The 26,155-nt window shown below is 41.7% G+C and overlaps 1 protein-coding gene across 8 annotated transcripts in view; it reads left to right on the top strand.

Annotated features, from left to right (window-relative positions):
* The first annotated feature begins 19,187 nt into the window (after nucleotides 1-19,187).
* The window catches only part of LOC134812151 (uncharacterized), a 75,352-nt gene continuing 68,384 nt past the window's right edge, over nucleotides 19,188-26,155 (top strand). For all 8 annotated transcript variants that reach the window (XM_063819389.1, XM_063819391.1, XM_063819390.1 and 5 more), the window contains exons 1-2: nucleotides 19,188-19,361; nucleotides 20,923-21,014. In XM_063819389.1, coding sequence (XP_063675459.1) covers nucleotides 19,190-19,361; nucleotides 20,923-21,014 — 264 coding nt within the window. In that variant the 5' untranslated portion in view covers nucleotides 19,188-19,189. The remainder of the gene's footprint in view (nucleotides 19,362-20,922; nucleotides 21,015-26,155) is intronic.

The raw sequence follows: 26,155 nt of genomic DNA, 5'->3' as shown, positions 1-26,155 counted from the left end.
AATGACTTGGCAGGATCAGAACCGAATTTCAGTCCGCCGGTGTTCGAGTCCCCAATGATACATGTAGCGTTTCTATTCAGGGAACTGACTAATCTCAATGTTATACTGTAGCGCAGCCCAGTTATCTCGCCTGCATCGATACGATGGTGGAACAGTGCTTGGCTACGACGAGTCATTACATATAATGATCCTGGGCCACATAGTTGCTTGTGCTCATCAATACCTGTACTAGCATCAGAGAAAGAAACATGACATGCAGTACCAAGAGAGACAAACACAGGTTTGCTATGTCAAGGACACTTAATGTAAAACAGGATGTACTCTGTATTCGGTACGGACTTGTTTCTATTGTAAAGTAAAGTAAAGCAAAGTAAAGTCCATTGACCTACTGACACATAGAAATAGCCATTTTTAGGTTCACGAGATTAGTATATAGGGAGTATAATAGGGAAACCATATGCTGTCTTCATGGCTTGTAGGAAATGATTTGTTTTGTTGCTAACATAAACTGAAAGATCTATAGTACATTTGTCACCGGATTATGCTGAAATAAAAATCAATAATAACGCTCGATTTAATTCATCAATTCATGCGCAATGCGCGGCGTGCAAAAATCTGGTTTCATAAATAGATGATGATTAATCACTTCACTCGACTGTCACGTAAAGTTTTTAACCCGTTCTCTAACTGGCCTTGAACGACTATTTGAAACCCTACTCCTCTTATCTAATCTGACATGATCTAGGTTTGTCCATTTGTTTGTAGCGCGATGCGTTACTGGCTAGATCGGCGAAATGCGCTACCTGTGCTGCGCCGAGCTGCCATGAATTGACATCGTCAATTAATCCATTTGTCAATGCATGGACTAGCCCGGCACGTGCTACTTCGTATCGTAGCACTTGCCTTGTGCCATTTTGAGAAGAAAGCGGCGCGCGCTACTTCGAAACATTTAGACGAGTAACATCCGTCAAGATCTAAATTATAACCCTAACGACCTTAACCCAATCCAGAACAAAACATAAAAAGTAAAGTAAAGTAAAGTAAAAATTGTGACATAACATCATTACGTACACATGTTTACTTATTGCGGGCCGCGCTCAGCCTGTTAGGCGGGTGGTTCCTTTCGCATACTTCTTCATTGAATACTCAGCACTTTTGTACGTGTCCCTTGGATGATTCTGAAGCTTGCCTGTTTATTCCGGGAACGTTTCAAATAATATTTTTACCGTGGTTTGCCACGCCTTTTTAAACAACTTTTTATTAGACTGTTCCACGTTTATTTTGCCTACTTCCTCGGGGCTCTGGATTTCCGGAAAAACGGGAAAAGCAACAGAATGACCATCATAAATTAATAGTGACGATTTTTGAAGCCAAAACTGCACGGAAATAACTTTTTGACGAAGCTTTCGGGAATTAACCTGGATGCCTCACTACAATGCAGCAACTCGGAGAGGTATAATTGATGTGAGCCTATTAAGACACGAACCCAGGTACGTGTCATGTGACAAGTGACGTCAAATTAGCATCACCTCAACTTGACCCTTTCCCGCGCGGCAACTTGCATCTCCGAACTAGGGCCCCTAAGGGGGTATGTTTATATTTGATATTGCATATGTCATTTGACCAGCGATGACACAATACAAGCGGACTCAAATTATATGCCTCAGCTCTACAACCTTAATATATAACCACTAGATGCTACCTTCGCTAGTGGCTAGGCAACTGTACCTTGGCCTTAATATAATAGTCAAGTGCAAAGTGGCAACTTCAAACTTGCAGCTCAGTTTAACTCATTTTATAAGTTTCATGTAATAATAATGAGGTCACTGTAACTGTAAGTGTACACTGTAACATATAATTTTACTATAATTAAACATGTTGATAGCGACATTGCAATTATTAAATATTTATCAAATAATTAATAATTATCAAATAGATAACTGCAGTGCCAGCAACATGATTAACACCACAAATTTATGTGTTATGATTGGTCAGATGCTTTGTGAAAATTAAAATATTCGTCAACACAGATGACCCAAGCTGCAACTGACGCCGACATTTCCCGCGTTCACTGAGCAATAATCGACAGTAAATTTTCTTTGCTCTAAGTCTATGAAGTCTAACCAGAGCTAGAGCCCTCTTCGCGCGTCACAAAGTAGAGTACGCATAAACACATGGTATTATATACTATATTGGTTAGGTGAAGTATAATTTTTCTATTTCTAATAGGTCCAGGTTGCACGGCACAATATTTGGCGGACTTTGTCCGCCTCAGTCCGAGGCGGAGTCCGCGGCGGATTTTAACTTTGCGGACTCATGCGGACATAGGCGGACTTTTCGGCGGACTCAGGCGGACTTCTCGGACTCAGGCGGACTTCTCGGACTCAGGCGGACTTCTCGAACTCAGGTGGATCCGATCGGATCCGCCCCCAACTCGCGGACAGTCCGCCGCGGACTTTTGCCTTCGAGTTCCGCCTGAGTCCGCCGCGGACAAAGTCCAATTCCCGCATGAGTCCGAGAGGGAAAGTCCGCCGCGGACAATTATGTCCGCCGCAGACAATGTCCGCCGCAGACCTAGGGTTGGGGTTACAGTTAGGGTTAGGGTTAACCCTAACCCTAACCCTAACCCTAACCCTAACCCTAACTTGTAGGTTTACAACCTAGCAGGACGCGCGCCGAGTTGGACTCGTCGACGGTCCAATATATGGAACAGATATTTTACGAGTATCACCCGTTAAACCCTAACCCATTGGTTAACCCTAACCCTAACCCATTGGTTGACATCGTCCGCGGCGGACGTTGTCCGAGGCGGACATTGTCCGCCGTGATTTTTTCTGCGGCGGACCTTGTCTGCCAGGCGGACTTTGACCACCAAGAATCGGACTTTCTCTTTGATTATTCATGTTTAGAAGGCCCCGTGTTAATTGAATATTCGACATGTTCCGACATATTTTGAACGCTGAATCTTTTAAATCGTTTAAAAACACTCTCGTGTCTCGATAATCTAAAAGGTGATCCTATTCCTAATAAGTTATAGCCTAAAACCTAAAATTTGGGGTTTTAGGTTATACACATTAGGAATAGAATTATATTTTGTATTTCGGGAGTTATAGTTTTAAATGATTCAGAGCGAGCGTTCAAAAATACGTTGGAAAATGTTTTATTTTCAGACACTGAGTCTCTTATAATAGTTATACAGGAATAATAAAAGTAATATTCCTCAGAACCACTAGACAGAGACTTTAAGTTTAACGTTCCGAGTTTTTGGGGTTCGTCAGATGTCATGACAGTTCGACAGAGATTCGTCAAAATTTACAGTAGTTCGAAAAAACGCACGAAGAGTTCGTTGAACTAGAACTTGAAGTCCGTCGATTTTCGTCGAACTCCGTCGACCTCTGTCAAACTTGAAATTACCGAACTCAGATCAATCACATAAAAGGTTCGTCAGAGTTCGACGAGGTTCGACCATCGACGGAGTTCGTCGAACGGTCGACTGATTATCCGAATTGATATTTTATAAATATAGTATGATTATAATTATTTGAAATATTTTTTTCCGTTCCTGCCTTCCTGTCTACAGTCTATAAGTATAATAGTGTCTTATAGCGAGTCAGTCGACCTATACCTGATACCATATACCTGCACTGAAATATTTATATTGCGATCAAACTTAATTATAAGTTTGGTCTCGAAACGTCATGGGAGCTACAATTGTTAAAACCCGAACGGTGCGTTATTCTTGCCGCAATTTTGAACCTCTTACCAGTGACCCTCAGGTTAATACCAATTAACTCTAACTACGTTTGTAATTTTCTCAACATTCCCTAGCTAGAGCTTGCTAATCAAGCAAATTGCTTTTCAGTTGTTCTCTGTTGTTTTCACGAATCGCTACGGTTGCTAAAAAAACTTGTAGTTGTAGTTGCTATGAAAATTTCAGATGCCGTTACGGCAGCAGTCAGTGCTTGTTTTAGAAGCGATTTTGAAGTACCCTGTAATGAAGGTGAACTATTAACTTATTAAAATCGTATAGCCATTGAAATTGAATTTAGAGCAGTTCAATTGAATTTTGACACGTTTAACTTTGATAATAAATAGAGCGATATATAATATAATAAGCGTTACTGATAGTTTTAAGATTAATAACATTCTGTAATTCTGTTATTGCTTGAGTACAGTGGCAGTAATTGAAGTGGCAGTAATTGAAGTCGGCGGTCCGTTCAGGAAGGGAAGCAACTACCTCAACAAATCATAACCATATTTGGCAATATCTGCCCCATATATTACCAAATATGGCCATGATTTGTCGAGGTAGTTGCTTTCCTTCTTGAACGGACCGCCAACTTCAATTACTGCCACTATAATTTAATTTGTAAGTAAAACGTGCACGATTTTATTACAGATTTGTTATGCCTTGAACATAATTATGCACTAAGTTCCATATCCATAAAAACTGACTACAGACACAGTGTTAAAAGGGTCAAAATGAACATGGCGTGAGAAAAAATAAACGACTTTTGTTCCATTTTATCATGAAATCCTCGAATGAAATATGATGATCGGATTAGCAAGAAAGATTTTAAGAATCAGAGTTAAACCTTTGCACAACTAAGTTTAATTTGGAATACCCTGTATGTTACCATCCATCTCAAATATTTTGGTCAACTATAACAGCTAGTACATAGTCACATAAAAATTAAATTAGGAAATCGCATCCACTCCCCCATACTCATGATTAATTCATTTAAATTTAATGCATGGGTTTTTATAAAATATCTATCAATATTACCTCTGTTTAAGATTGGTGATAATTCGTAGTGCCCTTTAATGGTATAATTAACTGGTTTTATTACATTTACAGTGCCAGTGGTGACCAAGCTAGAAATCTTGCAGTACCTTAATTATTTAAGATCCTCCGAAACCCAACTTAACGAGATATACCGCACAGTATCAAAACGGCTTGAAGATCTCGGATTCGTTGGGAGCGATGGGTATACTTACAAGTATGTACACATCAACTAGAGTTTGCCGATAAATATTATAGACAATTATCTGACAGTAGCACGTTTGTGCGCGTTTGTGCACACACGTGGTTTCATAAGCTCTGATAAGGAGATATTTACGTCACTTTGGATTAAATTTTCAGAACAAATCACGTGGGTCTAGATGTATATGTTTTTTTAATCGAAAATGTATAAACCAAAGTGGCGTAAATAACGGGTTATCAGAGCTTATAAATACTTAAATATAAAACCACGTGTGTGCACAAACGCCACCGTCATGCACGTTCTTTTTTGGCTTTTGCAAATGTTCTGGGTCCTGGCAAGGGCCCGGATTCGAATCAACACATTTCCTGACCAATTTTCATTAATAACATGCATAATCCGTTCAAATTTTTCGTCTGGAATGATTTAAAATTTTGGCACGTACTGTCGTGCACAGTTGCACGACGGAACATACTAATCGGATTCGTTAAAAAAAACTTATTAGTTTACATATAGGGTTGTTCACATATTACGTAATCACTTTTTGGCCATTTCTATACCCCCCTCCCCCCTCCGTAATCACTTTTACACATAGCTATTGTGTGAAAATTACACAAGCGTAATCATTTCGAAACCCCCCTCCCCCCTTCGGTGATTACATAATATGTGAACGACCCCATATTTCATTTTCAAATAGGTAATACATAAATGCGCTATTAATTCCACTTCTGATGATGGGTTATATTTTCAGACAAGTTAAAGCCCTAGACGATAGAATGAGAGCAGCGGCCAAGCTACCCTGCAAAACACATCCTAGATTTGTGAAATTTGAAGAACTAATGTCCGAAAATTTTGTGGTTCGGCCTACACTAGGGCGGCCAAGAAAGATTTCATCTCTCAAAGCTGTCCCTGATTCAACCTGCTTAACCCCGACAACAGGTGAAACTGAATGTAAGTAAACTATTGAACCATGTTTTAATGACCTTACCTAGCCTAATTTACGATCTGGAATAATTATTAATTATTATTAATAGAGAGGGTTTTTAGCCCTGTTTAGATCAAACAGCTGTTTTTGGAATTGTACTCTCATTTCTCGATCAAATAGACCCATGAAACTGACGTCAGGCGTCCGCTTATCTTATTATACAACAACTACGGGGGCTCTTTCTGGGTTTGGGCGGTATTCGAGTGTGTTCCATATCCTTAGCACATTGCCTAGAAGTCCGGTAACCCTGGACCTATGTGGCACGCATGCTCGTCAACCCAACCCAACCCAACCCAACCCCAATATTATAAGGACGAGTAGAGTTGCGATAAGTATAACGGACCCTTTTAGTTTACGATTGTCTATTTGTTTACTCTTGAATCTTTAACTAGAGATTCGTTTTCGGATAGATTCGTGTACAATTTACAGTACGCTCGCGAAAAGCTGGCAGGAAAAAGCTCGAAATTGCAATATAGAATTACACTAAAAGCTCGAAATTTCGCTGCCAGCTTTTCGCGAGCGTGGTATAGTGTTGAAGGAAAGATAACTTCTTAAGTTAACGTGATGTTGTTCTGTTGATTATTGTTTATTTTTTAATCAACGAGTTTCCCTTGGTACTAACAATACAAAATTAGGTATCAACTTCTTAACGGGTGATACGCGTATAAATTTCGATTGAAATATATGACGTGCAGCGAGCAGCACAGCTGCGAGTGCGGTCATTAGGATATTATCCTACAATCAACTTCAACCGAAACATCAAGTCAAACTAAATATAAAGACGAAAGCCAAAGTCAAACCTACCAGTTAAATATATTTGCCAGTGAATTTATGCTCGTTGGGTCGTTTAAAATTAAAGCCAGTCCATAGACTCGACTTTTGATCAAAGTATGACTTGCGATTTAGTAAGATCTGTTTTCAAGAGCAAACCCGGTTATAACGTGGGTTCGGTTATAAGTATGAGGCAGTGAAAGGCGTAGTTTAATTAAACTTAGAAGTACAACGTTTTTTTGCTGTAAGTTCTAATTTTCACTCGTCAACCCGCGTTATAAGCGGATACGACTGTAAATGTAATTATAATTCTTTCTGTTCGTTATTGATTATTTATTATCTCAATATACGTTTGGTTCTCTAAAGTTCGTGTCTTCACTTCGTAGTACATACTTACATAATTAAGAAAAATGTAACCGTATTCTCACTCTCAGTATGTCAAACTAAAGCTACAACTAGCTATAATGAAGGAAACGTTGAACGTTTTAATAAAGCAATATGAATAACAGAATAATATACCGATAATGCCGGTGGGCATTCTCAATTATATTTTTACTGCAGTACCATTGAGTTTGTCAAATGTCACCGTTCGCGTTGATCGTATGTCAGTTTGACAGATGGGTGTCCAATAATCAATGTAAGATGCAGTCAGTAACTACGGGCCTGTCAGATGCAGTCAGTAACTACGGGCCTGTCAGATGCAGTCAGTAACTACGGGCCTGTCAGATGCAGTCAGTAACTACGGGCCTGTCAGATGCAGTCAGTAACTACGGGCCTGTCAGATACAGTCAGTAACTACGGGCCTGTCAGATACAGTCAGTAACTACGGTCTTGTCAGATGCAGTCAGTAACTACGGGCCTGTCAGATGCAGTCAGTAACTACGGGCCTGTCAGATGCAGTCAGTAACTACGGGCCTGTCAGATGCAGTCAGTAACTACGGGCCTGTCAGATGCAGTCAGTAACTACGGGCCTGTCAGATGCAGTCAGTAACTACGGGCCTGTTAGATGCAGTCAGTAACTACGGTCTTGTCAGATGCAGTCAGTAACTACGGTCCTGTCAGATGCAGTCAGTAACTACGGTCTTGTCAGATGCAGTCAGTAACTACGGTCTTGTCAGATGCAGTCAGTAACTACGGGCCTGTCAGATGCAGTCAGTAACTACGGGCCTGTCAGATGCAGTCAGTAACTACGGGCCTGTTAGATGCAGTCAGTAACTACGGTCTTGTCAGATGCAGTCAGTAACTACGGGCCTGTCAGATGCAGTCAGTAACTACGGGCCTGTTAGATGCAGTCAGTAACTACGGTCTTGTCAGATGCAGTCAGTAACTACGGGCCTGTCAGATGCAGTCAGTAACTACGGGCCTGTTAGATGCAGTCAGTAACTACGGTCTTGTCAGATGCAGTCAGTAACTACGGTCCTGTCAGATGCAGTCAGTAACTACGGTCTTGTCAGATGCAGTCAGTAACTACGGTCTTGTCAGATGCAGTCAGTAACTACGGGCCTGTCAGATGCAGTCAGTAACTACGGTCTTGTCAGATGCAGTCAGTAACTACGGTCTTATCAGATGCAGTCAGTAACTACGGTCTTGTCAGATGCAGTCAGTAACTACGGTCTTGTCAGATGCAGTCAGTAACTACGGTCTTGTCAGATGCAGTCAGTAACTACGGTCTTGTCAGATGCAGTCAGTAACTACGGGCCTGTCAGATGCAGTCAGTAACTACGGGCCTGTCAGATGCAGTCAGTAACTACGGTCTTGTCAGATGCAGTCAGTAACTACGGTCTTGTCAGATGCAGTCAGTAACTACGGTCTTGTCAGATGCAGTCAGTAACTACGGGCCTGTCAGATGCAGTCAGTAACTACGGGCCTGTCAGATGCAGTCAGTAACTACGGTCTTGTCAGATGCAGTCAGTAACTACGGGCCTGTCAGATGCAGTCAGTAACTACGGGCCTGTCAGATGCAGTCAGTAACTACGGTCTTGTCAGATGCAGTCAGTAACTACGGTCTTGTCAGATGCAGTCAGTAACTACGGTCTTGTCAGATGCAGTCAGTAACTACGGGCCTGTCAGATGCAGTCAGTAACTACGGGCCTGTCAGATGCAGTCAGTAACTACGGTCTTGTCAGATGCAGTCAGTAACTACGGTCTTGTCAGATGCAGTCAGTAACTACGGGCCTGTCAGATGCAGTCAGTAACTACGGGCCTGTCAGATGCAGTCAGTAACTACGGTCTTGTCAGATGCAGTCAGTAACTACGGTCTTGTCAGATGCAGTCAGTAACTACGGTCTTGTCAGATGCAGTCAGTAACTACGGATCTGTCAGATGCAGTCAGTAACTACAGGCCTGTCAGATGCAGTCAGTAACTACGGTCTTGTCAGATGCAGTCAGTAACTACGGGCCTGTCAGATGCAGTCAGTAACTACGGGCCTGTCAGATGCAGTCAGTAACTACGGGCCTGTCAGATGCAGTCAGTAACTACGGTCTTGTCAGATGCAGTCAGTAACTACGGGCCTGTCAGATGCAGTCAGTAACTACGGGCCTGTCAGATGCAGTCAGTAACTACGGTCTTGTCAGATGCAGTCAGTAACTACGGATCTGTCAGATGCAGTCAGTAACTACGGTCTTGTCAGATGCAGTCAGTAACTACGGTCTGTCAGATGCAGTCAGTAACTACGGGCCTGTCAGATGCAGTCAGTAACTACGGTCTTGTCAGATGCAGTCAGTAACTACGGTCTGTCAGATGCAGTCAGTAACTACGGGCCTGTCAGATGCAGTCAGTAACTACGGTCTTGTCAGATGCAGTCAGTAACTACGGGCCTGTCAGATGCAGTCAGTAACTACGGTCTTGTCAGATGCAGTCAGTAACTACGGGCCTGTCAGATGCAGTCAGTAACTACGGGCCTGTCAGATGCAGTCAGTAACTACGGTCTTGTCAGATGCAGTCAGTAACTACGGGCCTGTCAGATGCAGTCAGTAACTACGGGCCTGTCAGATGCAGTCAGTAACTACGGGCCTGTCAGATGCAGTCAGTAACTACGGTCTTGTCAGATGCAGTCAGTAACTACGGGCCTGTCAGATGCAGTCAGTAACTACGGGCCTGTCAGATGCAGTCAGTAACTACGGGCCTGTCAGATGCAGTCAGTAACTACGGTCTTGTCAGATGCAGTCAGTAACTACGGTCTTGTCAGATGCAGTCAGTAACTACGGTCTGTCAGATGCAGTCAGTAACTACGGGCCTGTCAGATGCAGTCAGTAACTACGGATCTGTCAGATGCAGTCAGTAACTACGGGCCTGTCAGATGCAGTCAGTAACTACGGTCTTGTCAGATGCAGTCAGTAACTACGGTCTGTCAGATGCAGTCAGTAACTACGGGCCTGTCAGATGCAGTCAGTAACTACGGTCTTGTCAGATGCAGTCAGTAACTACGGGCCTGTCAGATGCAGTCAGTAACTACGGTCCTTGTCAGATGCAGTCAGTAACTACGGTCTTGTCAGATGCAGTCAGTAACTACGGTCTTGTCAGATGCAGTCAGTAACTACGGTCTGTCAGATGCAGTCAGTAACTACGGGCCTGTCAGATGCAGTCAGTAACTACGGTCCTGTCAGATGCAGTCAGTAACTACGGGCCTGTCAGATGCAGTCAGTAACTACGGGCCTTGTCAGATGCAGTCAGTAACTACGGGCCTGTCAGATGCAGTCAGTAACTACGGGCCTGTCAGATGCAGTCAGTAACTACGGGCCTGTCAGATGCAGTCAGTAACTACGGGCCTGTCAGATGCAGTCAGTAACTACGGGCCTGTCAGATGCAGTCAGTAACTACGGGCCTGTCAGATGCAGTCAGTAACTACGGGCCTGTCAGATGCAGTCAGTAACTACGGTCTTGTCAGATGCAGTCAGTAACTACGGGCCTGTCAGATGCAGTCAGTAACTACGGGCCTGTCAGATGCAGTCAGTAACTACGGGCCTGTCAGATGCAGTCAGTAACTACGGATCTGTCAGATGCAGTCAGTAACTACGGGCCTGTCAGATGCAGTCAGTAACTACGGGCCTGTCAGATGCAGTCAGTAACTACGGTCTTGTCAGATGCAGTCAGTAACTACGGGCCTGTCAGATGCAGTCAGTAACTACGGGCCTGTCAGATGCAGTCAGTAACTACGGGCCTGTCAGATGCAGTCAGTAACTACGGGCCTGTCAGATGCAGTCAGTAACTACGGGCCTGTCAGATGCAGTCAGTAACTACGGGCCTGTCAGATGCAGTCAGTAACTACGGTCTTGTCAGATGCAGTCAGTAACTACGGGCCTGTCAGATGCAGTCAGTAACTACGGATCTGTCAGATGCAGTCAGTAACTACGGTCTTGTCAGATGCAGTCAGTAACTACGGGCCTGTCAGATGCAGTCAGTAACTACGGGCCTGTCAGATGCAGTCAGTAACTACGGGCCTGTCAGATGCAGTCAGTAACTACGGGCCTGTCAGATGCAGTCAGTAACTACGGGCCTGTCAGATGCAGTCAGTAACTACGGGCCTGTCAGATGCAGTCAGTAACTACGGGCCTGTCAGATGCAGTCAGTAACTACGGGCCTGTCAGATGCAGTCAGTAACTACGGGCCTGTCAGATGCAGTCAGTAACTACGGGCCTGTCAGATGCAGTCAGTAACTACGGGCCTGTCAGATGCAGTCAGTAACTACGGGCCTGTCAGATGCAGTCAGTAACTACGGGCCTGTCAGATGCAGTCAGTAACTACGGATCTGTCAGATGCAGTCAGTAACTACGGGCCTGTCAGATGCAGTCAGTATCTACGGATCTGTCAGATGCAGTCAGTAACTACGGATCTGTCAGATGCAGTCAGTAACTACGGGCCTGTCAGATGCAGTCAGTAACTACGGGCCTGTCAGATGCAGTCAGTAACTACGGGCCTGTCAGATGCAGTCAGTAACTACGGTCTTGTTAGATGCAGTCAGTAACTACGGGCCTGTCAGATGCAGTCAGTAACTACGGGCCTGTCAGATGCAGTCAGTAACTACGGGCCTGTCAGATGCAGTCAGTAACTACGGTCTTGTCAGATGCAGTCAGTAACTACGGGCCTGTCAGATGCAGTCAGTAACTACGGGCCTGTTAGATGCAGTCAGTAACTACGGGCCTGTCAGATGCAGTCAGTAACTACGGGCCTGTCAGATGCAGTCAGTAACTACGGGCCTGTCAGATGCAGTCAGTAACTACGGGCCTGTCAGATGCAGTCAGTAACTACGGTCTTGTTAGATGCAGTCAGTAACTACGGTCTTGTCAGATGCAGTCAGTAACTACGGATCTGTCAGATGCAGTCAGTAACTACGGGCCTGTCAGATGCAGTCAGTAACTACGGGCCTGTCAGATGCAGTCAGTAACTACGGGCCTGTCAGATGCAGTCAGTAACTACGGATCTGTCAGATGCAGTCAGTAACTACTGTCTTGTCAGATGCAGTCAGTAACTACGGGCCTGTCAGATGCAGTCAGTACACATGTACACTGAAACACGCTCTATTTGGACAAACCACACACCGGATAAACATTTTTCCGGGCTATTCCTGCTCCGAAATTTACATGTTCCGATATATTATTATTTGACTGGTTTGACTTTCACATGTTCCGCTGCAGTGCTTTCCGATTTAATTTTATTCGTGCATGGAAGAATACTTTTATCTTGAACAATGAACATTATCCCATCTTTATCGACAAAATATATAAATAAAACTTAAAGTAATAAATTAAAGTAATCGTAGAACGAAAGAGTTCATTTAAATTAAAAGTGAATAGGATTATCTTGATAGCTTCAGTACAAATGCAGGAAGTGGCTTTATTCAATTATTCAGAGCTAACGGTATTGCAGGGACAAGCTCGAAATACTTCATCAGGAAGATTCTCTGCTTGAGAATTCCTAGTTCCTGTGTTTTAACTTAATTAGTCGAAGTGTTAATGCTGCGCTGGTCAAATGACATATGCAATATCAAATATAAACAAACCCCCTTAGGGGCCCTGGTTCGGAGATGCAAGTTGCCGCGCGGGAAAGGGTCAAGTTGAGGTGATGCTAATTTGACGTCACTTGTCACATGACACGTACCTGGGTTCGTGTCTTAATAGGCTCACATCAATTATACCTCTCCGAGTTGCCGCGTTGTGGTGAGGCATCCAGGTTAATTACCGAAAGCTTCGTCAAAAAGTTATTTCCGTGCAGTTTTGGCTTCAGAAACCAGTCACTATTAATTTATGATGGTCATTCTGTTGCTTTTCCTGTTTTTCCGGAAATCCAGAGCCCCGAGGAAGGCAAAATAAACGTGGAACAGTCTAATAAAAAGTTGTTTAAAAAGGCGTGGCCAACCACGGTAAAAATATTATTTGAAACTCCCGGAATAAACAGGCAAGCTTCAGAATCATCCAAGGGACACGTACAAAAGTGCTGAGTATTCAATGAAGAAGTATGCGAAAGGAACCACCCTATCAGCCTGTCGTTCCGCCGACGCGAATCTCTATTAATGAACATGATAGCCTGAGGTCCCCAGGTAAATGTTTACAAAGTATCAAATCACTTTGTAGCGCGATGCGTTACTGTGCCGCGCCGCGCACTTAATAAGGCTTCCCACAGCGACACAAATCACTATATGAAAATTGGAAAAATATAAATATGATCTTACCACCAAAATTAATAAATTATCAAATAAAATGTAAAAGTGGTGCATTTCGCCGATCTACGAAAGCTGTGGTTGGCGGTTGCGAGAAGCGTTATTGGATGCGCGCGCGACCCAGTAGTGCATCGAGCTACAACCAAAAATATAACTTAACCCTATTCATACTTCCCAGTGGAATAAAGATTTATAAATCTTTTTTTTGCCACAAGAGGGTGGAAATAAAGATAATCGTTATTATGCTTCTCTTTATTAATTGACGATGTCAATTCATCTCATATAAGGTGGCGGATTTTGTATCGAGTTTTCGAATCAAATACCGTTTTAATGTTTATTTAAAATAAATAAGGATGGTGGAAGTCTTTTCGAAAATGGACTTGACCGAACTAAGAGAATGGCTAATAAACAAACCAATAATTGTCGCTGATCCAGTCTATAAGTGAGCCGGTCCATTCATGCTCCAACGATCCTTTCTAATTCATAATTGACCTGCCAAGCCTTAGGGGTGCACCATTGTTCCTGTGATCATGTACGCAAAATGTATCAACTGAGGTCACGTGATGGAGCCAGGATCCCCTAGCGGCCTTATTACCGGTTAACACATACAACCACGAACGTTCGCGTTTGAATCTTGAGTTAAATGGTTGGTTTACTAAATGTTAAGTATGATATATTCTTCAGCGTACACTCTACACCTTAAGACATCAGCGGGACGTCAGCCAATTAACTACAAGTAAACTTAAACCTCAACGAAGCAATTCATCTCTCGTGACACTCAAGCGGCTTTCTAAAAGTACCCTCGTGGTTCTCAAGCGGTATTCTCAAGAAACTCTTGTGGCCACGAGAGTGTCACGAGAGTGCCACGAGAGTGTCACGAGAGTGGCACGAGAGTGCCACTAGAGTGCCACCAGATTTCCACGAGAGTGCCACGAGAGTGCCACGAAAGTGTCACGAGAGTGCCACGAGACTTCCACGAGAGTGCAACGAGAGTGCCACGAGAGTGCTATGAGAGTGTCACGAGAGTGCCACTAGAGTGCCACGAGAGTGCCACGTGAGTGCTATGAGAGTGTCACGAAAGTGTCACGAGAGTGCCACTAGAGTGCCACGAGAGTGCCATGAAAGTGCCTTGATGAAGCCGCTATAGTGCCGCTAGAGTGCCACATGAGTGCCACGAGAATAGCGCTTGAGTGGCACGAGAGTGCCTTGATGATGCCATTTGAGTGGCACGAGAGTGCTTTGAGAATTTCGATAGAGCGCCACGAGAGTGGCACGAGAGTACCTTGAGAATGCCGCTTGAGTGCCACGAGAGTGCCTTGAGAATGCCGCTTGAGTGCCACGAGAGTGCCTTGAAAATGCCGCTTGATTACCACGAGAATGCTTTGAGAATGCCGCTTGAGTCTCACGAGAGATGATCAATTGCTTCGTCGAGGTTTACGTTTACTTGTAGTTAATTATATCTATTAGTATTATTACCAACATCTATCAAAGTTGTATAATATTTCTCGTTGTAAACTTTCTATTTTCTGGCAATTAATCTTCCGCATAATTATAGCAGGAAAGGCTGACGTCCCGCTGATGTCTTTATATTAGGTGTAGAGTGTACGCTGAAGAATATATTATACTTAACATTTAGTAAACCAACCATTTAACTCAAGATTCAAACGCGAACGTTCGTGGTTGTATGTGTTAACCGGTAATAAGGCCGCTAGGGGATCCTGGCTCCATCACGTGACCTCAGTTGATACATTTTGCGTACATGATCACAGGAACAACGGTGCACCGTACCCCTAAGGCTTGGCAGGTCAATTAGAAAGGATCGTTGGAGCAATGGACCGGCTCACTTATAGACTGGATCAGCGACAATTATTGATTTGTTTATTAGCCATTCTCTTGTATCACGTTGCGACCCCCCTGACGATACAGGGGGAGCCGCGCACTTCGTGCGCGGCGGGTCATACAACGTATGACAACCATTCTCTTAGTTCGGTCAAGTCCATTTTAGAAAAGACTTCCACCATCCTTATTTATTTTAAATAAACATTAAAACGGTATTTGATTCGAAAATTCGATACAAAATCCGCCACCCTAGACATCTCAGCTCGGCGCAGCACAGTAGCCAATAGTGCATCTCGCCGATCTAGAGATGTCGCTGAGAGAAGCCTCATTGAGTGCGCGGCGCGGCACAGTAACGCATTGCGCTACAATTCTCTTTATTACTAACATAGTTAAGTACTTCAATTCTCCCTAATACTTCATTTGAAACATTGCAAAAATGTGAATCATTAGAAATATCCTTTAACGGGTGATACTCGTAAAATATCTGTTCCGTATATTGGACCGTCGACGTGACGGGTCCAACTTATATATATATTAACTCGGCGCGCATCCTGCAGCTGTATGTTGTAAACCTACAAAATATCAAAAGATCTAGAAATCATATCTTTCTTAAACCCGGCCTTCTACATTTTAATTTAATCTTAAAACTTAAAACAGTCATACCACATACCGAGTTTGTTCCAGTAAGGAATAATTCGCTCTTGAAGAAATGAACTTTGGATATTCCTAATATTTGCCATACTCTTACAACGTTTGTTGGATGATACAAGATTAAGACCAGATCTGCTCACTAGTGTTGGTCTAATTTATCGTTATGGTTAGCTGATTTTAGCACATGTTGTGCACAGCTCAGTTTTGTTCAAAGTGCACTTTGAACAATATTTGTTCACCGTCGACGAGCCCAACTCGGCGCGGCGCACGTCTTGGTAAAATATATGATAAAGATTAAAATAGTTTTTGCCACGCCAATATCTTGCCAGGGGAGCTCATTTTAATTTTGAGCTCATGTCATGGGGATGATTCGAAATCATATCAGCGTTCATTAATTTTGATTTGTGGTTGGTTTCAACATTTTTGATCACTTTTAGACAAATTTCGATAATAAAAGAAAGTATTTTTGATTTGATCTTTGTAAGTCTTTGCATCATTTATTTACATAAATTCTGAGAAATTATATCATTAAAGCAACTATAACAAATTCGAATCATATACAATTGAGAATAAATACAAACTAAAAGCAGTGGGAAAATCTGATGAAATTTAAAGGAATCTAAAGGAATCTAAAAAAGAAACTGAAAGCCGTTAAAAATATACTTTTATCTTGCCTCATATCTAAATACTGATAACTGATTCTCGGAAAATCACTTAAAATCACAAAAAAAATCTATGTATATTATATATATATATACAAAAGAATGAAAATAAAATTAAACAAGCGTGCTGCGCTAAATCACTTTTAACTTTAAAGACGATTTTCGAGATTTTTCTAAAAGGGCTTCCGACATGCAATGACAGTTGAAACCGACCTGAATCAGTGACGGAAATCTTCATAGAGAGGGCAAGTGCGCAATACATGAAGCTCGTCTTCGATGATTGGATCGATCAGGGAAAGGAAGCTCTAGAAGAAGGTTGAGTGATTCCTCATTTGTAGTAGAACAGTGTTTGCAATTTGCATGCCCTATTCGGAAGTTTATGGTAATGCATTCCGTGACATATGTATCAAATTGGATGTGCTTTCGCAGGAGATATAGTCTGCACCAACATATTGTTCATTTTATTTTATGTTTGTCTGATGACGTATAAAGCGGTGCATAAAACTTCACTTGACAAAAAAGTCTCGGATTTCTCTTAGTGGATTGCCTGAAACGTGGTGGGGATCCATTTTTCCTCCAAGCATGGTTAAGGCATGTTGAGACGATAGTGTGCATTAACTGATCAAGTACCTCTGGGCTGCCGATACAGTCATATATCAGGCCAGATTTGCTCATCAGTCTTTTCATATGGTTCCCAGAAATGTGTTCTTTGTAGTAGTTGTACAGCAATACTAAGGTAATGGGACTATTGCGGACCCTCTACCGGCAAAACCTTGTTAACAAAGCTGCATTCAAGGTTTGGTGAACGGTAGTTAAAAGCACTTAAGGGACATAAGCAAAGTGGTAGAGCAACATCATGTAGTAGACATCTTGAGAAATGAGTAATAGACGTAGAATGTAAGGTTGCTCCTTCATAAATCGTTTTAAGTGCTTTAACTACCGTTCACCAAACCTTGACTGCGGCTTTGCTAACAACAAAATTGACGTTAAAATTGATCGTCAAAATTGATCGTTAACAAAATTGACTGGGTGATTATGTGACACTGTGACACGACACCTTAATTGGGCACCCTTAACAATTCCCATAATGTTCAACTGGGTGGTTAACGGGGTCACCTAATCATGTGATTAGGTAAACCAATCACCTGACATTATGATATGTTTGATTTCTTGTTGATGTTTGTCATTCAAATTTGGTAGACGGCCCCAATGTTAATGTGGCTCTTGCTATAATTAATTATTATATAATAATCAAGTTTATTTTTCTAGTGTAGTTGTCATCCGGCCACACAATAAGCAACTTATATTGCTGTACTATTTATCAATTAGTAAATCAAAATATGTCATTGTAATTTTGCGTGGCTGAAATGCAACGCTTGAGCCTTGATTTATATATATAATAATGCCGTCCAGAGGGCACCCGATACACTAGGCACAATGCTCAAATAATTGATATGTCGGATACTTCAACTTACATGAGTACCACTGTGCCCTGCTCGGATGCCTTCCGAAATAGCTTTTTTCATAGATCTATGCTGAAATGGAATAGTCTACCAGTATGTATCCGGCAGTCAGAGCGGATTTCTACTTTTAAGGCCAAACTGATCAAGTACCTCTGGGCTGCCGATACAGTCTGGCCAGATTAGCTCATCAGTCTTATGAGTCTCAGAAATTTGTTTTTGTTGGTTACAATTCTGTCCGTCCAATTTCCTATCTGCTTGTCCTTTTCTTTTTCTTTATCAGTTGTGACGGAATTGTAATGAACAAAATCCTTATAATTATTTATGATATGTTTGATTTCTTGTTAATGTTTGTCATTCAAATTTGGTAGACGGCCCCAACGTTAATGTGGCTCTTGCTATGTGTTGGTTCAGCCGAATTAATTATTATATAATCAAGTTTGTTTTTCTCGTTAGTTGTCATTCGGCCAAACATTAAGCAACTTATATTGCAGTACCATTTATCATTTAGTATATCAAAATATGTCATTGTAATTTTGCATGGCTGAAATGTAACGCTTGATTTATATATATAATGATTAATTGAATTTTCAAATAAAAAAAAATGAATTTTCAAATAAATGTATATTTTGAGATTAATTAGTCGCTTGTTGCTGAATATTTGCACTATGCCATTTAAAAACGCTCGGACATAGTAGTACTGCATGCACTTATTCCAAGAACGAATTTTTACACCTGGGTCTCGCATTTGGGTACACACATTCTATAAATCAAATGTAGCACCTTCAAGATTTCTGAATGAAATGAAATAATGTGCTTGTACATCACCCACTCATGCACAATTTGCGTATCAGCTGGCTGTTAGCATATGCCACGATTTTGTGCTAAAAATTACTTAGATTTTATATTTAACTGATTGTTTTGATTGGTGATAAATTATTATTTTTCAATTAAAAAAGTCTTTTCTGAGATCTGTGCACATTTTTTGCTCATTTCAACCAATCGAATACTGTTCATACTGATGTTTTTATTAGACAGCTTTGGAATACTCCAACCCTATCTTGTTGAGTTTATTTGAATATCTGTCAGGTTATTCATTAATTATTTTTGTGTGATTAAACATTCATTGAAATAGCCACTCATTTGATTTGGTTTAACAATATCCCATAACTTATAGGTCAGTATGGCCACGGCGTACATTGATCCAATTTTGCCGTGGTTGGCTATACAAAATCAGAATCACTCATATGGAAGAAGAAACAGACCAAACTCTGCTCAGCGCTTCGTCCGCATCTGGAACCAGCCACATAAGTCATGCAGTAGAAACAGTGTTACAATTCCAAACTTTTATAAAGGTATGGGAACAATTAATCAATTATTATTGTCAACATTCAAACTTATAGATTACTGCAGCTGATCTATCAATAAATCAACATAACGATAAATACTCCTGATCAGTCAGATTATCAGCCTAGCTCAGCTGCTTTACAAGAGGGGGGGAGAGAGGTGTTAACAGTCCGGATCACATGTCATTTAGAACATTACACGTTAATAATCCATGATTAAGAGTCTGTTTCATTCTTCATGCAATGGACTTCATGCATACTGTCATATGTGTTCAGTAGCAATATTTCAGGAGAAATAGTTCTACCTAATGAATGGGGCCCTGATTGTTGCCCTACAATTTGTAGCACAGATTCCAGAGCATCATATTATTTATTACTACTCTCTACAAGTAAAACAATAAGACAGGTCTATTGGTAACTAAATGTTGGAACTAAACTTGCAACATATAAGTGCAACAAAAACTAAATATTTTAAATGTCAGTTCAATGATTCTCAAAACTACACAATTTTCTTCTGTTGCACAGTCTGGTGTACTCAGTTAAGCAAGAAGTACAGCGCAGGAACTATCAGAGAGCAGGTTGTCTGGAGATAACCAGCTGAACTATCGTAATAATCATCTCCATAATGGTCTTCTTCTCCTACGTATTCGGCATAATCATATCCTTTTCCTTCCATGTCATAATAGTCATAAGCGCAGGCTAGGGAGAGTGCCAGGAAAAGGAGAGCAGCAGCAAACATTTTCATCTTCAGCAGTCAGTAGATGGTGCGATTAGGAAATGAGCAAACGGAAATGTTGGTACCCTTAAATAACTTTGACATTAAATGAGACTTATGATTTACGTGCTGTGCGCCCTCTTTATCACTATAATTATTTTGCCTATAGCTTTTCCAGGTGCTAAGTCCTGCACAGCACCATCTATGCGAGTAATAACAAGGATTTCATTGTCTATATTAGTCATTATGCTCTCCAGTTGATAAAACTAATTTTAATTAATTCCCAAAGAGGCAGGTACTTTAGTCCCCGGCTAGAATTTCTACTTTTCTTATTTCTTTTCAAAAGTTTCCTTCACGTGCCCGGAGTTAATTCATTCTTTTATCTAATGTTTGCTTCTCAAAAAAAGCAGTGCCAAATAGCCAACGTCTAGAATTTCTACTCTTCCCATTCCTTTTCAAAACTTTGCTTCACGTGCCCAGAGTTAATTAAGTACTACTCCTTGATCTTCTGCTCTCATTGTGTCCCCATTTACTAATTCTACACCTACATTTTTATAGACGTGGCGGGGAGGAGAAACCAAACTTATAATAATAACGTTTAAACAAATCCCCCTCCAGGCAAACTTATAATAGGTCAATGCTGGAAGTGGATGGTGAATCGTGTGTCATTTTAAATATATGTAATTTATACCCTGAGATACGATCTATTGAAAAAGAAAAATCTGCATATTTGGCTGATGAAACTAACTTTATCACGTGAACCAGTCTAATAATCACGTGATCCAGTATGATAATCACGTGAACCAGTCTAATAATCACGTGATCCAGTATAAGTAACACGTGCACTTATTTCAGGGTCTATGGACCCCTCTCTAACGGGACTAGATGATAAGATCAGGCTGAACCCACTCGGAGGAAGACCGAGGTCTGCTGCTTCATCCGCTTCAGTAAGTACTGTTATTTTATCTAAGCTTTATTAGAGTTCAAATATCTGATACACTTTATTTGCTACCTACAGTATTACTAGCTATTTAGTACTATGTTTATACAATGTGCCCCCCCTCCCCCCTCCCCCGTGTAAACTGCTACATCTGTTCCCCGAATTCCCAGGAGTTAAACTTTAACAGTTTAAGCTGACGTTTTGAGTAATTTAGTAATTATTGGGAAATTAAGATACGACTATTAGTAAGTGTGTGGGTAACTTGTGAAATACTTAATCTCTTGTGTAACTTACCTTACAGCTTTACATCTGATAGACAGATCAGGGTTACTAATAATCTTGGAAAAGGTTGCTAAACAACCAAAATTAGTCACGTGACAACTACACTCCAACACGTGACAACTACACTCCAACACGTGACAACTACACTCCAACACGTGACAACTACACTCCAACACGTGACCACTACACTCCAACACGTGACAATACACTCCAACACGTGACAACTGCACTCCAACACGTGACAACTACACTCCAACACGTGACAACTACACTCCAACACGTGACAACTACACTCCAACACGTGACAACTACACTCCAACACGTGACAACTACACTCCAACACGTGACAACTACACTCCAACACGTGACAACTACACTCCAACACGTGACAACTACACTCCAACACGTGACAACTACACTCCAACACGTGACAACTACACTCCAACACGTGACAACTACACTCCAACACGTGACAACTACACTCCAACACGTGACAACTACACTCCAACACGTGACAACTACACTCCAACACGTGACAACTACACTCCAACACGTGACAACTACACTCCAACACGTGACAACTACACTCCAACACGTGACAATACACTCCAACACGTGACAACTACACTCCAACACGTGACAACTACACTCCAACACGTGACAATACACTCCAACACGTGACAACTACACTCCAACACGTGACAACTACACTCCAACACGTGACAACTACACTCCAACACGTGACAACTACACTCCAACACGTGACAACTACACTCCAACACATGACAACTACACTCCAACACGTGACAACTACACTCAAACACGTGACAACTACACTCCAACACGTGACAACTACACTCCAACAAGTGACAACTACACTCCAACACGTGACCACTACACTCCAACACGTGACAACTACACTCCAACACGTGACAACTACACTCCAACACGTGACAACTACACTCCAACACGTGACAACTACACTCCAACACGTGACAACTTCACTCCAACACGTGACAAGTGACCACGTCAGTGTTTTTTCCAGCCCTGCAACACACATGCACTGACTGCATCTCTCTAAGCTGCCCGTATCTCTTGTAAATTAATTGGTTTTTCAAAACGTCACTAAGTTGCATCACGCTACGTTTACAGTGCTCTGAGATTGACACTCTGATGAAATAAAGTGCACACGTAGTAGTGTAGTATTGAAGACCAACTTATCAAATCTCATGTATTTAAGTTCATTGTGGGGAAGTAATGGCGTTGTCATAGTTACAATGGTGTTGGCATAGTCACGGTGTATTTGTGACAGTGGAAAGTGTCAGTGGAATAACATTAACAGGGAATTACTATCAGTTAATGGGTAATATATTGGGCAATGATTCTTGTGAGGGAGGTGGGGGCTGTGGGGGAGGGGACAGTGGGGCTGTGGGGGGGGGGGGGGCTGTGTAAGGTAATACCGCTGAACTTGGGGTCTACTGTAATACAGGCTTAGTTGTTCAGCCATGTGAAATAATAGTTCAATTGTTTTTGGGTATATCGCATTTCCAAAATCTGAGATCAAAATAGCGATTCAATTGTATCAATCGTGGGCTACTACCCAAGATTAAGAAATGTAATCCTCAAACAATCTGAAGAGGCCGAACATCATGACAAACAAGAAAGTTGCTGAATGATAACCAGGTTATCAATTGTAAACTAATATTTGACCGTTTGTTCAGCAGCTGAACCGGACGATCTGTATTAAAGTTGTCTTCTGAAATGTAAATTAACTGTCAAGGTTACGTTTATTACGGTCATAGTAACCACAGGATGCGTCATAGCAATCAGGGTACATCTGGCTTAGTATAAAAGTATAAAATACATTTCAATTTATTAGAAAGATAATGTTGCATCATCACTGGCTATACTCCAGTGAAAATGAAAAATGTAATATAATAATAGGTCCCATTTGAACCTATTAAAGTCCACTAAACATCTGCATTGAGCCTGACTTCCCCCTCCTGCCTGTACCTAAAGTATATTAATTGTTCCGTGTAGTTTAAAGAAACGTAGAAACTACTTTACAACGTAGTCTGTCGCTCTGAAACGTAGATTCCTCTACTAGTCCTCTACTGGGTCTTTGAATGAAGAATAGTTTCAAGTTTGACCGTCCTTGCAGTATCAATGCTGCCTTGTTCATACTCCAGTCCAGCTGAGACTTTCCACTAGGGCAGCTGTAGTTGCTCGCAGATGGGTTATCTGGAAACGGTTTAAGAAATTCTGACAGCTTTGCTTTAAACAGAAGTGGGTCTTCAATGAGGCGAAGATCTGATGGAAGATCTGATGGAATAGTGTTCCATAAACGTGGCCCCATTTAATTACTGCAAATGAACCATCATACAATGACTGTTGACGTTGAGTACTGTTCTTACTTGATTCCGTGTCTTGATGGAGTAGAAAATGGATCGTTGGTGCAAGATTCTCCACATATAGATGATAATATAACGCTCTCTCCTCTACTCTACTCCTTTCTCTCCTCCTCTCTATCCTCCTTTGTCTCCTCCTTCCTCTCTCTCTCCTCTTTTCTCTCCTCCTTCCTCTCTCCTTCCTCTCTCTCTCCTCTTTTCTCTCCTCCTTTCTCTCCTCCTTTCTCTCCTCTTTCTCTCCTCCTTTTCTCCTCCTTTGTATCGACATTAAATTTAGTGCTTCGAGCCGCTCCCAATAGTCTGTATAGTAGTTATTGTTTGCAATGAAATATTATATTTTTACATCGTATATATATATATATATTATATAATATATATAATATACCTTATCTTGCAACAAATATCAAGCATCTATTTCGAGCTTATTCGCCAAAAATACATTAATTCAGACGAGAATCTGTCCTGGTTCATCAACTGATGCTTACTGAAGTGATTGTGATTTGGGTGGGGTCGCTCAATTTAGATAGAGTCCTCCTCTCTTTCCTCTCCTCTACTCCTCCTCCTCCAAATCAATAATTGTGATTTGGGTGGGGTCCCTCAATTTAGATAGAGTCTTCACCGTCCCAAACTTTAAGACTTGGTTTGTAATTAGTCTCATATTAAAGTTAAATAAACTCCGCTTTTTACCAATTTCCTGATTTCATGAATTTCTATGTTTTATGTTGCTAAGGAGCGATAATAGTAAATAACAGTGAACAAAAGTAATTAATAGTAAATAATAGGTTCGGTTTACGCGTACCAGTCTAAGCGCATAGTTTCGGCTTTTGTTTCCATTTGATTATTTTTATTTACTGAGTAGATAAACAGCGAACTACTCCATCATTTGATATTTTTTTTTGTTCTATTAAACGTAATCTGGAATCTATTTAGTAGTCTGAGTGACCATGTGACCATCTACAATAAAATATGGCGGACAACTCTCCTGCAGTTAAACCATCCCTGCAAACCCTGTACGACCTTGAAACTGTCCTCTATTCTTTGCTTGCTAGAACAGAGCGTACCTTTACTCACCCCAACATGCTGAACTCACGTGACCGGGTACCACGTGACAGGGTACCACGTGACAGGGCACCACGTGACCAGGTACCACGTGACCGGGTACTACGTGACAGGGTACCACGTGACAGGGCACCACGTGACCGGGTACCACGTGACAGGGCACCACGTGACCGGGTACCACGTGACAGGGTACCACGTGACCGGGTACCACGAGGCATGGTACCAGCTCAACAGAATTGTGCTGAGTGTGCCCCTCTTTATCAGAATCAGACACCTAGGCAGCGAGTAAAGAAATACAGCCTTCAGAGAAGCAAATCCAGTCAACCTAGAACATTCAGTCACAACAATAAGATGTTCAGTGATCAGGAGATGACAGCCAATCACAGACCCCGAACTCGTAAAACCCGCTCCTCTGAACAGACTCCCAACTGGTGTGGATGTAGTGACGTCAGAGGTAGTGACGTCAGAAGTAGTGACGTCAGAGGTAGTGACGTCAGAGGTAGTGACGTCAGAGGTAGTGACGTCAAGTGGTGTGGATGGTCTGTCCACAAACAAGTAGCCTCACTGGAGGAACAGCTGAGTATCAGAGCTGGAGGATCAGTTTGTAGGGTGAGGTCGGGTGGTAGTGACGTCAGAGCACTTCCTCGGGAGATCGGAGAGAAGCTGGTCAAACCAACTTGTCATACTGGGAAAGATAGAGTTCTCTCCAAGAATCACTGTCAAAATACCACGATTTGTGAGTCAAAATCAGCACCAGCAAAAGTGCAATCTACAGAGGCTCTTTGTTCACATGAAAAACGTAAAACGTTCACTGAGAAGAAATGTGAGAACGACTTTCTCGTAATCTCTAAAATGGTTGAAATAAAACCGAGATTAGAGGAAGATGGCGTGAAGCGGACGAAACATCACCGCTTCTTTCAGGTTAGGCACTTTTAGTTAATTTCATGCTCAACACCACGCACAGACCCTGGAGGCTTGCCTTATGGATTTAGTTATTTTTCAGCATCGCGACAATTCTACTTTAAAACAGGTCGCGATTATTTTGTGTCGAAGACCTTTGTCCAAGCCGCCTTACATATTATTATACATATTATTCCAATCGAGATCATCGACAGCAATAGTTCCTCATCCTCTCTTGTCATGTTCAGCTCAAAGAATTGTCGCCTCTTTGTTGCTATCTGTAACAACATTTCGTCTGTGTACTTTACCGACCACTGCAGCTACTTGTACTGCAGATAGAAATAAAGCACACTCCTCTGTGTACTAAATCCCCCACAACATATCTTACGATATAGTTTTATTAAACTCTATTACTCATTCTCTCTGTCTCGGAGATCTGCACTCTCCGATACAGCACATCATTTAAAATGTCCTCACTTTTAATATTCTGCATCAGAAG

Source organism: Bolinopsis microptera, chromosome 3 (assembly GCF_026151205.1).
Source record: "Bolinopsis microptera isolate Bmic1 chromosome 3, MBARI_Bmic_1.0, whole genome shotgun sequence".
In the NCBI taxonomy this organism is placed as follows: domain Eukaryota; kingdom Metazoa; phylum Ctenophora; class Tentaculata; order Lobata; family Bolinopsidae; genus Bolinopsis; species Bolinopsis microptera.
Note: the sequence above shows the minus strand (reverse complement) of the source record. Positions and strands in the feature narration are given on the sequence as shown.